Source organism: Sinohyriopsis cumingii, chromosome 6, assembly GCF_028554795.1.
Source record: "Sinohyriopsis cumingii isolate HCF-2022 chromosome 6, ASM2855479v2, whole genome shotgun sequence".
Lineage (NCBI taxonomy): Eukaryota > Metazoa > Mollusca > Bivalvia > Unionida > Unionidae > Sinohyriopsis > Sinohyriopsis cumingii.
The window spans coordinates 121117013-121132516 of NC_142966.1; the positions used below are offsets into that span (position 1 = coordinate 121117013).

General features: G+C 32.3%; 1 protein-coding gene across 1 annotated transcript in view; it reads right to left on the reverse strand.

Annotated features, from left to right (window-relative positions):
* The window catches only part of LOC149797854 (CD109 antigen-like), a 53128-nt gene that overhangs the window by 15217 nt on the left and 22407 nt on the right, over positions 1-15504 (reverse strand). Inside the window, exons 16-25 of the mRNA XM_089962867.1 lie at positions 11665-11814; positions 10811-10924; positions 9988-10048; positions 9307-9442; positions 8789-8906; positions 8286-8399; positions 7678-7794; positions 4832-4960; positions 4057-4195; positions 3036-3212 (exon numbers count right to left, since the gene is read on the reverse strand). Coding sequence (XP_089818993.1) covers positions 3036-3212; positions 4057-4195; positions 4832-4960; positions 7678-7794; positions 8286-8399; positions 8789-8906; positions 9307-9442; positions 9988-10048; positions 10811-10924; positions 11665-11814 — 1255 coding nt within the window. The remainder of the gene's footprint in view (positions 1-3035; positions 3213-4056; positions 4196-4831; positions 4961-7677; positions 7795-8285; positions 8400-8788; positions 8907-9306; positions 9443-9987; positions 10049-10810; positions 10925-11664; positions 11815-15504) is intronic.

Here is a 15504-nt window from a genome sequence, read left to right on the forward strand (position 1 = left end):
AGAACTTACAAATTTCAATTTGGCACAATTTTTAAGAACCAAACTTCTGACATGACTCATCAGAAACCATTATCTCTTTCTACGTACACCGATTGCAATAATAGGGCACGTTATTTCTGATATATTTAAGTTAAATTTTTTTAGCGACAGAACAAAGACAGAACTGTTACAAATGGTATTGTTTTTCAGAGGTCAAGGCCATTGTTATATATTGGAAACAATGCATTTGTTGGGTCAAACAATCCCCAGTATGTTTTTAATATGGAAAATTATTAACCATTCATATTCATCTCTTCTATATCACTTACTGGTGCCTCGGCTAATCCTATCCCTATTACAATTTTAAGGGACATAGGATCTATTCAGAGTCTTTTATTATCAGGTACTTTGCCTTTATCTGAGAAGTCTTCCTCTTCTGAAGGAGTTCTTGTTCAGGGAGTAGAGTGCGGCTTTATTCAAATTTCGTTCAATAATATTAATTTATCATTAGACTTAAAATGAGGACACGTGACTATCGGTGATGTGAGCTATTGCATAAATCTTATTTTTTATATGAGGGGAAGTGTTCTGTATATCTATATAATCTTTTGTGTAAATCTTGTTACATGATTGTGGTTATATTATGTGTGGTATTCATGACGATGAATTGTAACGATGATCTATAGTCATGATATTAGATAGTTAAATTTTGTGCACAGGTATAAAATTATATTCTAAGTTATTAAAGTGAAGATTGCGAAAGAACTATGAATAGGTATTGACATAGGTGTTTACGAACACTAATAATTTTATTAATATTCAGATATGTTAATGAATTGGGGCTTGTTTCCCACAGAACATGTCTAGCAGGTTGGTTCTTAGAATAAGTCAGTTATTTCCCATTGGATGAGTTAGGTCAGATAAATTGGTAAATTTTAATATTAGATTGAGTAATAAGAGTATTAAGATCTGTCACATGGGGTATATTCTGACATATAGTTGTAGTAGAAACGTGAATATATATATATATATATATATATATATATATATATATATATATATATATATATATATATAGAGAGAGAGAGAGAGAGAGAGAGAGAGAGAGAGAGAGAGAGAGCAATTAGATTCATTTCCTATTTTTATTTAATTTTGTTTCCAATTTTTGTTTCATATGTTAAAATCAGTCTGAAGATGTTTTGGATGTGTTAATATAATTTGAGAGGAGACATTTTTTAGGATTACTAATTCCAATTACAAAGTGCTCATTGGATTATAACATTATTCAGGGACTATTGTGAATGATTCAAAGGAATTCTGGACTGTGCTTTTGTGATACGTATATTCGGGAATATAAAATTCATTCTTAACATTCGATTCTTTTGGACTTGATTAGAACTTTTTATGATTATTTGGGATTCATTTTTATAATAATATAAGTTCCTCTCACATTTTAATTTTATAACGTTGATAATTCAATTATTTGTTAAATTCTATCTAATTTATTGGTTTTATTTCTTTTTTTAACTTAGTAGATGACGATCGAGTCGTACAATTTTGCATTGTTTAAAGCAAAATGTTCATAATGCATCAGACCGCTCAGGCAGTCCAGTGGAGGCTAATGTTAGGACTGGTCATCCTGGCGTCAGGATAATGTGATTGGGTGAGATATCATGCTACATGTCTGCGGCATGATACCCCAGTGCTAAATATCACTAAAACTGCCACACTGCAGACGTCGTAGTGATATGACTGAAACATTGTTCAAGCTTTTTAAAAACCCAAATAACACACACACACACACACACACACACTCTCTCTCTCTCTCTCTCTCTCTCTCTCTCATAACACATCACTATTATTCTGGCTGTTGCACATAACTGACACTTCATGTGGCGTAAATGAGCTGGAGAAATTGAAACCGTAATTTAATCTAAAAGAGAAAGAGGTTTAAACGTTCGAGTTTCATCACATCTGTTACTCTTTGACAACTCTCCACGTAGTCAATATGCAAATCTAAAACACACTTAAAATATAAATCAAGAGAGCAAAAATATGTTCAAATGAAATAATTCGTACCAGGAAAGATATGCTTCATTACTAAAATTCTTTTAGTCGCAATGATCGTAGTAAAACTAAATAATCTTGGGTAACATATGGGTTGATCAATATTATTATTGAATTATTATTTACAGTTGGTCGACGTTTAGCAAATGTTGTGTACTGTTCATTTTACATCTGCGGAAAACCGATAGTAAAAAAGGTAATGACAAATGAGAGTATTATTTATGAATTAACAGTTGAATGTTTGAGTTTAAATATATAATAATAGCTAAGTCCATTTAAGAATTAGTGCCTTTGGTACAATCAATACATAATACATGCGTGCTGAGTCACCTTTATTCTTTGGCAGATTAAGTTACTGTTAACAGATTAAAGACTTATTCAACATCGTACATACTGTGCCTTTTGAAATGAGTTTGCACGTCATACACTGAATGTGAGATTCACGATATCTTGTATAAATTGGTGTCTCTTATCAATCATATTGTGTATGTTTAACTACGAAAGTATTGCACATCTTTGGCTGAAATAACATTTTGCCGTTATATTTGAACATAAGTATAAGAAGTATCATTTATATAATATGATACAGAATAACATACAAGTCTTATATGATATTTTTCACTGCAAGATATTGAATAACTAAAATTTTGAAACTAACTTGACTTGGTGCAGATCATTATCTCAAGTACTCCAAAACTTAATCCATTACAGTTTCAGTGATCAATTTAATTTACCACGCTTAACAATGGTTAGGTCATTTCTAGTAACAGTTCCGGGTTCTCGTAATAGTGCGACTTTCGTACTCTTATAGGTAACAAACCTTAGATTACAGCTGTTGTTCTATCGAACGTGTACCATATTGTAACCTTATGGTTATGGAGTCATGCTTTTTCGCCCGTCAATACTGTTAGACCGTTGGAAACTCCTTAAAGATGATTTTGGTTTTTCAGACTGTTTCATATACAAGACTTTCATTCATTTACAAATACCTTGCAGTATAAAGTCCTTGGCTTTCCTCTCAAGATCTTGCGTCAGGCTACTAATAGTTTTCAAATAATTTGAAACGAAGACGTTTGGGGCGAAGTTTATCATGTTCTGTTCACCGCAACCGTACGACATTTGAAGCAGATTGTCTAAGCCGTTTATGGTGGGTCCCATGAGATCACCTGAGATAAAAGAAGATCAAAAAACCCTAATGTATTTCAATTCAGTCCTGTTTAGAAGTAAAAAAAGTGGATATTATTATAAAAATAAAGGTTTAAAATCACACTAAACGGCAGCTCAGTGATTAAGGCATCTTGAACGCGTGAATAGCAGGTACTGGTTCGATTCCCACTATCGCATTAGCCATAATCATCTATCATGGTTTCGGCCTTGACCTCGGCACTTTCATTCCATCGGCACAATATGACAGTCAGTGTTGATGTGCAGCAAAATGCCCCCCGCCCCCCGAAAAAATGTCACAACCTTTTATTTGTTTCCTTGTTAAACAACTTGCTTTTATCACATTATTTTACTGCCAGTGTAATTGTGACAACAACCTTCGTGATGCCTCTACGTTTTCTCTTGGCAGGAATATTTGTTTTTGTATGTGTCATAGAATCAGGGTTGATAGATAAATTAAAAGTCAATAATATAAACTGTAAACATGATTCTAGACTAAAATAAAATTTAGACCACATGTGTCTGATTAATAGTCAAATAAATAAAATGATTAAGAACTGCACTCTAATCATAAGAATGACTGGTCGTATATAAATCATTAGTTTCTAAAGAAGACAAACATATTCACCGACTACAAACAAAGACGAGGTAAATGAAAATAATCCTAAGGACCTACTTTACATGGACTTGCAGGAACTATTGAGAACTTTTTCTCATCAGTCGATAATCAAGCTATTCAGCCAATTTTAAGTAATATGTACCCTGTCCCTTCGTAGAAATTCAATATCAGTGTTTTTTTTTTAATTCACTAGATCTTTTGAGGACCAATCAAGTTCGAAATATTACCAAGAACGGAAATGCGTATTCTCCTGGACCCTTCAACAACCTTGTCAGGATATGTTATGTCAGTAAACTTCTCAAACGTATGGTTACTGGTTAGATCTACCAGAAAGGCTATATTGTAGCTCTGGGGAAGGCCTTCTGGCTAGAATATAAAAGCATTAAGAATTAAGCAAAGACGTGACATAATTATATATATATATATATATATATATATATATATATATATATATATATATATATATATATATATATATATATATATATATATATATATATATATATATATATATATGTGTGTGTGTGTGTGTGTGTGTGTGCGTGTGTGTGTGTATGTATGTATGTATGTATGTGCGTGCGTGTGTGTGTGTGAGACATAAATTTTATAAATATATAAACAATAATCAAGATATTAGATTATGTTATAATCAATTGACCTTCCTTCAGATCACAGATGTTAATTAATGTTTTGTGTGGTTAAATTAGAAAAGCTACAATTATACCACATTATTGTCACCCTTGGTATTTTTCTAGTTGATTTTATTACAAAATAGAATGCATGTTTTGCAACTATAGAATCCCACCTGTGGGTAATGTCTATTACCGTGTGCTCAAGTAATGAACAATTATCCATTCATAGAAACAAACCTCTAATAATACGACTGGCGATATAATGCAATTAATACTGCACGTGCAATTCACCAGACAATCTAATGTTTTTCTCTAAAATCGATTTCATAATTGTATATTTAACAATAGATTTTAAGTTTTCAAGTAAAACCTCGACAAGGAGTTTCTTGAGGATAGCATCATTAGCTAAAGGTGAAGAAGCCGTGATCATGACATCCACCAGTCCTAATTCTGTTGGCATGATGGGAAAGTACACTGCGACAACATCATTAGCTTTGACCTGCAATATAATATATTATATGCTTTTTTTCCGAATGGACATCTAATTTGGAATGCAAAATAGAAAAAGGGAAGATGACCAATTCAAATTGTCCTTGTGTTTTATTTGATCAACGAAAGAAACATGAACGAAGCACGCTGTCCTTTCCAAATAAATAAATAGATGTAATATTTATAGCTTACTGCATTTGTATGGGAAAATATGAACGAGTTTTTCGGATGTAATATTGCACGACCTTGGGAGTGCAGTATATCCATCCGACAAAACGACTTCATATTTTCCCATACAAATGCAGTAACCTTTTTATTATATGCTCATTTTCTTATTCTACCTAAGGCTTAATTATATAAACAAAATACACTACAAGAAACAAAGTAAATGAATGTATGCCGTATTCCAAACTAAATACACAAGCGAAGATTCATCATTATACAGCAACAACATTATTAATGCACACATAACTCCGCCCAGATAAATTTGAACTTAGTCGCGCGCTAGACATCAGTTTCGAAAGAAAATGGCATTTTTGTCTACTTAAAATTTAAATTTGGAGTCATATTGTGAATGAATTCGTATTGCAACAACTTTTCCATTTGATCTGGAATGAATAGATTTTGGTATTTTTGTCGATTCCTACGAAATTTCGTTAGTATGAAGTGTATTTATATGTGACAATTCCACATGAAATACATCGGATTGAAGAAGCGTGTTGACATCTGCAAATGTGTTTCTGTTTCTGTCATAGAATGTTTGAACTCATAATGTGGGAAAAAGTCTTTCAATTGCAATTATCAAAAAGACGCATAGGAATTTAATGCTTATTTCATTTTGAGTGCAGTAAGGAGGATGTAATTGCGCTTATATTCGAAATTACAGTACAATTTCGAAATGTGTAATGAAGATTGCGAACCTATGACATGGCTCATGTAATTCGGATTTGCAGAACTAAGAATGTACATTTTGAGGAAATTCAGGATGTAAAACTGTAAGTATATTGTTTTGCCATTCTTATTACCAGCTAAAGAAGACAGTTTATGCCTTGTCACTTGTATGTTATTTGTAAGGACCCTTTCTGGCATCTACTGTATAGCTAGCCTAAATCAGAAACATTGTATCAAAAAAGTTAACGCGGAATGTGACAAAACAGCTGGTATGCAGCAGTCCATGAAACATTTGCTTTACTTTATTCAGAAACAAATTTTATCAACCAAAACGTAAAGCGCCTACTACGCAAGTGTACATGATTTGTTTACAAATCAAAAGTGCTGGCGTCTACGTCCATTGTTTGTTTACAATAGAAAGTAGTTCCTTTATGCACGTGAATGCAATATGAAGGTGTGCAAGATCGTAAAATACTGAACGATTCTGACAATGTAAAGTTAACAGAGAAGAAATGAGCATATAATAAACGAGTGTACATGTAAATATGGGATATTAACATACCAGTATGGACATCTATACGCTTTATGAGTAAGAGAAAATCGTTGTAGACGCGTTAGTTACATCTATTATGGTTGCATGATTTCTTACATTTGCATATGATCATGTGGATGTTGGCGTGTTTGTTCAATGTAATGTTTATCTATATCAAATTATCTCACATAACTGTACGGGGTTTTTAAAACAAATGAATCAGATATATCTACCTAAAGCTCCCCAACAACAAACATAACAAAATATTACTTAAAAGAAAGACGGAAATCCATAATCATATCTCCCCAGAGTTTTGCGATTTTGTCGGATATTTTAAGGTGGTTTCCATGAAACGGTCTTGTCAGTTTTAGTGTACATCCGTTTTCACAAAACAAAATCATTCTGTCGCCGAAGTTAAATTGTTTTTGCTTACGATCTCTCCTAAATGACATACAGAAATCTTAAAATGGAAGAAATAGATACCTTTTCTATTCTGTTATCAGCTTTATAGAAGACACAAGGATATGTGATTTTCATGAAGAAATAAGCAGGTATGATTTTTCATATCGTTTAGTATGACATAGTACATAACGACTGCGAAATAAAAAATAATTGCTGACACTGATCTTATCAAATATAATAAACGAAGATACATAACCTGAGAAGTTTTTTGTTTTATCAAGCAAAGCAATTGTGTTATGTATATTTAATTTCTATTGTTAGTGTTTGCTTCTCTCCATGATTATATGTCATATATAATTGTATTTTGGACTTGATCTTACCCAAAATCAAGTTCATTGTCTTCCTGACAGTAAATTTTATTTTGGAAAAAATAATGTGTTGTTAAAATTTCTCGATGAGTGTGGGTTAAATATTACGATTATCATCAATAGAGGTAAACATGTTTATTTGGGCCTGGATCTAGGACATTGGAATTCCCCCACATCATCACACTTCAGGCAATTTTCACATCACCGCCTTCGAGACTACAAGCACACCAACACATTCAATATTGGAACTTACTTGGAATGCCGCTGAAATTCAGTATTAATTTTATACAACTGGCTTTTAATAAATCTGTTAGGACTATATGGGACACGATACTCTATTCTTTTTTTACAAAAAAATTCACTTTGCATTCTAGGGACATAACTTATTTGTTGAATTTTACAAAAGTTGCTGGATTTCGCTCTTTTTCTTTTACTTAGTTTAAGGTCATATAGTCGTAATAATTGATATTATTCATTGTAGTGCGATAATTTTATATTCATGTCTTGCAAGTTTTATAACAAAGTGTTACTTACTATAATTGTCCTTTTTTCAACTGAGTTCTTTTTGTAGACTAGCATGAAATTGTTTCTACCATTTTTCATTACGATAATATGCTTGAATCCCCTGGATTTCTGGAGTGAAACCTTCACCTTGAAATTGAAAGGCATGTATTAATATGAGAACCATATATATTTGTTACAATATATATGTGACTGATAGACATATAGAAAAGCTGACGCGAAGAGAGAAAGATCGATATATTGCATTAGGTTAAATTTTGTTAATAACTGTATCCTGATTGAAAGACTCACAAAACTCGTCATAGAGAAATGTTTATTACCAAACGAAAATAATTCTGTCAAATCACCATTATCGATATAGCTATTATGGTTGCTAATGTTTTCCCTTTTATACTTTTGCCAATTTCAACAACAAAACTTGAAATGAAAAGAATCGCATCTTTCCCCGTTGGTCATATTTATGTCGATAAAGTTGTTAATTCACACACACACACACACACACACACACACACAAATATATATATATATATATATATATATATATATATATATATATATATATATATATATATATATATATATATATATATATATATATATATATATATATATATATTCACCTTCAGATCCTGTTTGTAGTAATTAAAGATGTTAGCTTGTATGATGACTTGTTCCCCACGTATCACAGAATAAGGTAGTTGAAGGTTGATGAAGAATTTCATAAATACGTTCAGCTGAAATTAATATTGCATCAGTATGATTAAATATTTTGCGGATATTCTGTCTAATGTTTTTCTTCTTTTCTTTGATTTATAAACCTTCAAAGTTTGTACTTGTCAGTCTATAGAAATAGGCTATATATTATGTTCTATTCGTAGCAATCAATACAGGACAGCATCACTTGGGATTTACACTCTGTTAGGCTATTTTACCAACTTCTCTGTGACTTTAAAACTAGGAATATTAAGTTAAGTGAGATTGTGTTTTGGTTGTTAATATATACTTATCAAGAACCTCAGACAGATAATAGTGTATCGAGAATTACCAATGCTGTTTTGTCAAAAGACAAGATGAAGAAATGTGGATGTATTTTGAAAGAAAGAAGAACAAGATGGAAATTTACATCAGCAGTAGACGGTGCGACACCAAGGCCAGTCTCGTTGTTGACTGCAAAAGCACTGGCTACCCAAGTTGTGATAGTATCAGGACAAGTGGAGTTCAAAACAGCGGTTCCGTCGGGACTGAATATATATATATATATATATATATATATATATATATATATATATATATATATATATATATATATATATATATATATATATATATATAAATTTCAATTATGAGTGTGCATTATGAATTTAGATCTATTTTCTTGTTCCTATGAGGCAATATTGTAACTCGTTATCGATTTTTCGATCTATTTTTCGAGCGGAAATTGTCCAATAAATTCACAAAACGTGGTTGAGAGGGGGTCTGAACTGAACTAATTTTTAATACCAAGAAAGTGACATAGTTTACATAAATGGATTAATCCTGATGACCATATAATACAATTATTTAGCTCAGTTTGCAAATAAGGTTGTTCAGCTGATAGAAGCAAACAATCCTCTGTTCAATTTGCAATACCAATAAGCTCACCCGGTTTTTACTCTATCATACAGCCATGTTTCTGGAAACAATTTTCTTATTCTACTTGTAGTCGAGCCTCCCATGCTACCTTCTGCAGGAGGGGCAGCTCCAACGTCTTCTGCTTTCATCATCATCATTGGAAAAGCTGAAGTGAACAAAGTATGAGTGACTATATCCCTGCATGATATCCCTTGATTTATATCCTCTTATTATTCTTGTTCATGCATGCTTAGAGGATAAATGATACTGTTACAATCAAACTTACAAGAAAAAATTGAAATTGTAACAAACACAATTGTATTTCATTCATCCAAAGATAGCCTTGTTTTCTATACAATGTCTCATTGCTTCAACAATAGTTATCATTCTTTTATAAAGGTCCATTCATTTCCTTTATATAATTATTTTGAATTATTTAATAAGTATTCTCGGAGTCAAACCTTTTACTGTCAGGCTCTGGTTGTTCAAATTCTGCAGCAAGGCGTTCACAGTGACAATTTTCATTATCGCCGACTTTATTGTTTAACAGATTTAAAAACGTCGAACTGGATGCTGTCATGGGATGAAAGTAGCAAAAACAACAGGCAAACAAATTACTGGTGAAAAGAACAAATTTTGTTGTGAGAAATTAGTCAAATTCAATTGATAATAGAACATGTAAAGCAATTATATGTGTCCTGATGCACCTACCCCAGTATATCGGTTCTCTTTGGTACAAAAGTGCATCGGTGAGAACTTTTAGACCGGCGTCCTGGAAAATAATATTTATATTTACTGTTGATACTATAGTTTTATTAGAGTTTATTGAATCTAATAAAATATTGCTTATGACTAAATAATTGAGTTAAAAGATTTTAGAAGCCACCGAGCTCCATTTTATCATTGTATGGTAATCGCCGCTTACAATTTATTTCCTTTTTTGTATTCGTACAATTATTTATGTATTTCAGTGTATGAATGAAAATAATAGTCATTATTAAATTATTCACAAATGAAAAAAATAGTATTTAATCGATGACTGTTGTACACAAATGACCCTGGTGTAACCTGCTTCCAAAATCTATTGCAGTTTGTACCCCTTGTAACATATAAGAAATAAAATAAACACACACACACACACACACACACACACAAACACACACACACACACACACACATATATATATATATATATATATATATATATATATATATATATATATATATATATATATATATATATATATATATTCAGTATCTAGAACAATATTTTACAGTCCTTTATATATACGTGACGTTCAATGTAGTGGTAACCATTATATTTTCATTATAATAGTTGTCTGAGACAGTAAAAGTCTCCTGTATTAAATACTGTGCCTTCAACACATAGTACTGTGACAACATAAACAAATAGAGAGCTGACATTTTTACGAAAGGTTGAATCCGTTACTAGAATATGAGGCCTGATAGCTTTTTTCATAAATAATGATGACGTAGCGTTCATATTATGCTTAATGTGGAAACGGTTTGTCACCTGGTAGATAGTAGTAGCATCCATCCCAGTACTTGGCCAAGGCCATCGCCATAGCCAAGGTTCGTTATAAAAGACTGGAACGTTTTGATCATAAGAGCGCAGTTCATCCTCGACCTTTGCAAACAATGAGAAAGAAGTTATATTTGAGTAATGCCCTGATTTATGATGGACTCTTCTGCAAGTCATTTTCTTCAAGAAGTCCGCTTTTTTCTATGAAGCAGAGGATGACGGTTTGCATAAATGTGTTTAGATGAAGAGAAAAAGGAAATGTATACATTTCTTCTGAAAATTACTTAAAAGAATAATGACTTTGATTTAAATAGAGATGATAACAACTCACAAAATATAAATTATCTCCCAGTGAGACAAACGGTAACTCAGACTATGTTGAAATCATGATGCAAACAGCAAAATATCAGTAATTGTTCTTCAGTCGTAATTATGTTTTTTGTAACTAACGTTTACATAACTCAAGGACGGAAAAGTTATAAGTTAAAGCGTTAACACTCTTTTCCTTTATTTGTATATTACTTTGCTTTGTTTAAATCATTCAAGCGCGACGGTTGAATTCAAAATACACACTGCATTTCAGGAGTTGATGATGGTTTCTTGCTCACCTTAAATACAGAGCCAAATAAATTGATAGAATTCAATAAATTCCCGTTCGTTTCTTATTTCAAAGAGTTATACAAGTATTGTTTTCGTTTGTTCTCAAAATAAATGCTGCACTTGTAAGGTTCATGCATTTTACTCTAACAGTTGTACGGCATATTGCTTTTTAATTTTCGTTTTTGAAAATGTGTATTTGAAACCTTATATATGCAAGCATAATTTCACAAGTTGATTTAATTTACCATTTTAGGAGTGATGTCATTTCCAGTTTTTAAAAGTAGCACAGCCTTGTCTATTGCAAGAACACTGACATGAGACCCTGGATCTGCGTTAAGCTTTAGACTGATATATTCCCCAGGCTTAGCTGTTTTCTTGTTAAAATGTATTGATACCTGAAAATGAAAGTTTGAGAAAGAATTAGAATATATGAAATTAAAACATGTCTCAATAATACAGAAACATACTATTCTATTTTATGTATTCCATCCTTTAGAATTAATAATATGTTTGATATGGTCTTTATATATTTCATTTATTTTGCGTGCTTAACGTTTTTCCATGATTCTAAGTTGTAAACATAATGTTTACATAGTGAACGTTTGCCCATGATTGTAAGAGAATGTTTACATAGCGAACGTTATCCCATGATTGTAACAGAATGTTTATATAGTGAACGTTTGCCCATGATTGTAACATAATGATTACATTGCCAACGTTTGCCCATGATTGTAACATAATATTACATAGCGAACGTTTGTCCATGATTGTAACATAATGTTTATATAGCGAACGTTTGCCCATGATTGTAACATAATGTTTACATATCATTTGATTTCAACGCGAGCCTTGTTTACTATTAGACTCTGGTTTTCCGATGAATTGCTTCAAATTCTATAATGGCCAGGGAAAATTGAAAAGTTGTATAAATAGGAATTTGTGAAACAAATAATTCATTCCTGTTTCAGCCCACTCTGTGAGAATGTGTTTGCGATTAGAGCTTAATGTTTTGTTATTTATAATATTCATTTGAAGTACTATAATGGTCAGTGAGATTTGATTTAATACATTGCTTATGATTTTTTGGATAATAGCTCTTTGAGATGATTGGCAAGTCTGTATCTAGTTCTGTTAGTGACTTCAAGGAATGACAGCTAAATAAACCAGGTGGAATTGGAATTATGAAAGCTTGAGCTTCAAAGGAAAATGATGGAAATGCAAATTTAGAGGAAAAGGAACGGGAAATACAAATGCTGGTTCAGAGAGAGAGAGAGAGAGAGAGAGAGAGAGAGAGAGAGAGTTGTTGATTGGAGAAAGGGAAATACATTATAGTTTCAAAGAATTAGAACTGGCATGCATAGCATTGCCTCCACAATTTTACATACAAGTTTATGTTTTTATGTTACCATAATTGTACCTTAGTACTTCCTTTTAAAAATATAAAAGTAAATAATTGCTTTCTTAACTTTGAGAAAATGGCTGATAACTTGAAATGAACAAGAGAGCATTGGTCATCGTTATTATAAGTGTACTTATTGACAAAAGATTGTTAAGTCTACACTTCAATGTTGGTATAATAGAATGCTAATTATGATATGGTTAAAGTATAGATCTTGAAGGGTTATGAGTTGGTGCCTGAGTGTTATCGAGAAAGGATTACGAATTGTAGACAAGAAACTGAACACATCCATAACAAATTCCTAAGGGGAAAAATAACTATTTGATAGGTGGTGCTCATCCAAGAAGGATGGTCAAGACACCGATAACATCAGATTGTTCATATTATTTGAAAAAATCAAGAATTGCATCCATAGTGATGTCAAGACCTATTTTGATGTGCAAAAGTTTAAACGTTTAGAAAACGCTGCTCGCACAACTGATTATTATTCCTTGACTCACACAGTCTAATTTGTCAGTTAGTCTTCCAGTCATCAGTGTTTCGGTAAAATCATCTCAGTCATCATCATACTAGTACTTCCAAATTTCAGTCCAGCCCAACTTTTGGAGATCAAACATCTTATTGGACTGATCAAAAATCGTTATCTCTTTCTATATGCACTTATTATAAACAGAAAGGGCACACAAGTTCCTATTGCTACAGGTTAAAAAGAAAGCAACGTAGTAAAGACAGAAATACTTCAAATGCCCAACCTTTAAAGTCTTATCTTGGAAGCAATACATTTGTTCGGTCAAACAAAACTAATTCTGCTTTGAACACTTATCAACCGTTCATGTCAGAAGGTTCAATTTCACTTACTGGTGATTTTGCCAAGTCTTTCCCTACTATTAATAGACACATGAGCTTCTCAGAATATTTTTGTTATCAGATACTGTTCTTTTATCTGAGAAGTTTTTATATAGTGAAAGTGGTCTTATTCAGGGAGCAGAGTGCGCCTTTGTTAATGATCCTCTCTATTATGTTACTTAGACTTAGTTTTCAGTCTCGTGAATGTCAGAAAAATGTATTCTTTACCAGTAGAAGGTATCATTTATTATTAGCCAATGACATATATAGAAATAATTTCGTGGGTAATCCACTTGTAAATGTCAAGTTTTGTTAGGATCGCAAAGATGATCCTATTGAGAGTGAAATCACCGATGTGTATGCTGTTTATGCAGTTACCAGAGCTATGTCAAAATGTGTTCTCGCTAATGATGTTGATGATGACGTCATTCCTGTATCTGATACATTTGTGGACCGTTTTCTTGATTAGGTCACAATTTCATCTAGTATTGATCAATCGATAGTTATTGATGAAAGTGGCCCTCTTGTTACTACTCGTTCTCTCTGTTCTAATCTTGTTAACAAAATACAATCACTGATCGTATAACAGGAGAAGGATCGTGCGATCTATTGTTTCAGAGGGCTCATTGTGAAAAGGTTGCCACACTTGTTCCAGTTTGTTACTTTGTGAATAATGGGTCCTGATAAGAAAATGGAGACGTGTGGTCAGTGAGCAATCAAATTGTTGGTCCGAGGTGGCATTGAGAGGACATTATTGTCTTGCTCATGAAACTTCATTGGCTGGTCATATAGAAGTAAATACAAACTTATCAAAATATTTTGAATCATTTTTTTGTCCCAGACGTAATAGTGATGTTTCTAAATACAGTAGATTTTGTCATATTTGTCAAATACTTGAAAACCCAACTAGATCATAAATAAGGCTCACATGCAACCTATTCTTGCATTTGACGATCCATTTAGCATAATAATGGTATTCTTTGTCGGTCTCTTATCTAAGACTAAGATCGGCAACCAGGTTTACTTGTTGACTCTAATGTGTGCGTCCAAAAGATTTCCAGTGGTAATTCCTTAGCAAGATATTAAAACAAAAACAATTTTAAAAGCTGTGGGAAAGTGTTTCTTTTTACACTTGTAGGGAGTCCGAAATCTTTTCAGTCTAATCAAGGGTTGAATTTTATGTCTGGAATGTTCCAGCAAGTTATGCAACAGTTTAAATATTTCGCCTATCACACTGAAAGTCAAGAGGCTCTGAAAATATTTCACCAAACGCTGAAGAATATGGTTCATTCATTTTGCTTTGATACATAACAGGATTGGGATGAGGGTGTTCATTGAATTGGCTGTTTAATGCTATTAGGAAATCAGTTCGGGAATCATTGAAATTTAGTCTTAATGAAATGGGTTTTAGACATGCTGTCTGTGGACCATGTAAACTATCAAAGAAGGAACTTCTTTCAAATGAAAATTCAAAAAATAATCTTATTGGCTATTTGTCTGATTTCAAATATACGTTGTCTAAGGTTTGTGAAGTAGCAAGAATTAAACTTCACTCTTCTCAGTCAGTCGAAACTAACTTGTGAATAAAACACACAAAGAAGTTTCCTGCCCTGTGATAGAGTCATGACTCTCTTGTCTATACCTCTAAATCCTCTTCGGGATAGATTTTACTGTCGCAGTTGAAAAAAGAGTAAAAGACTTATAGTATATATTTAACACTACTGGGAGGAGGAAAAAGAAATAATTTTGTCATATAAATATGTTAAAGGAGTATTTTGATTGAGATAACACAGTTTATTATTCAATTAATTTAGTTGGTCCTATCCAACATAGTAAGGTT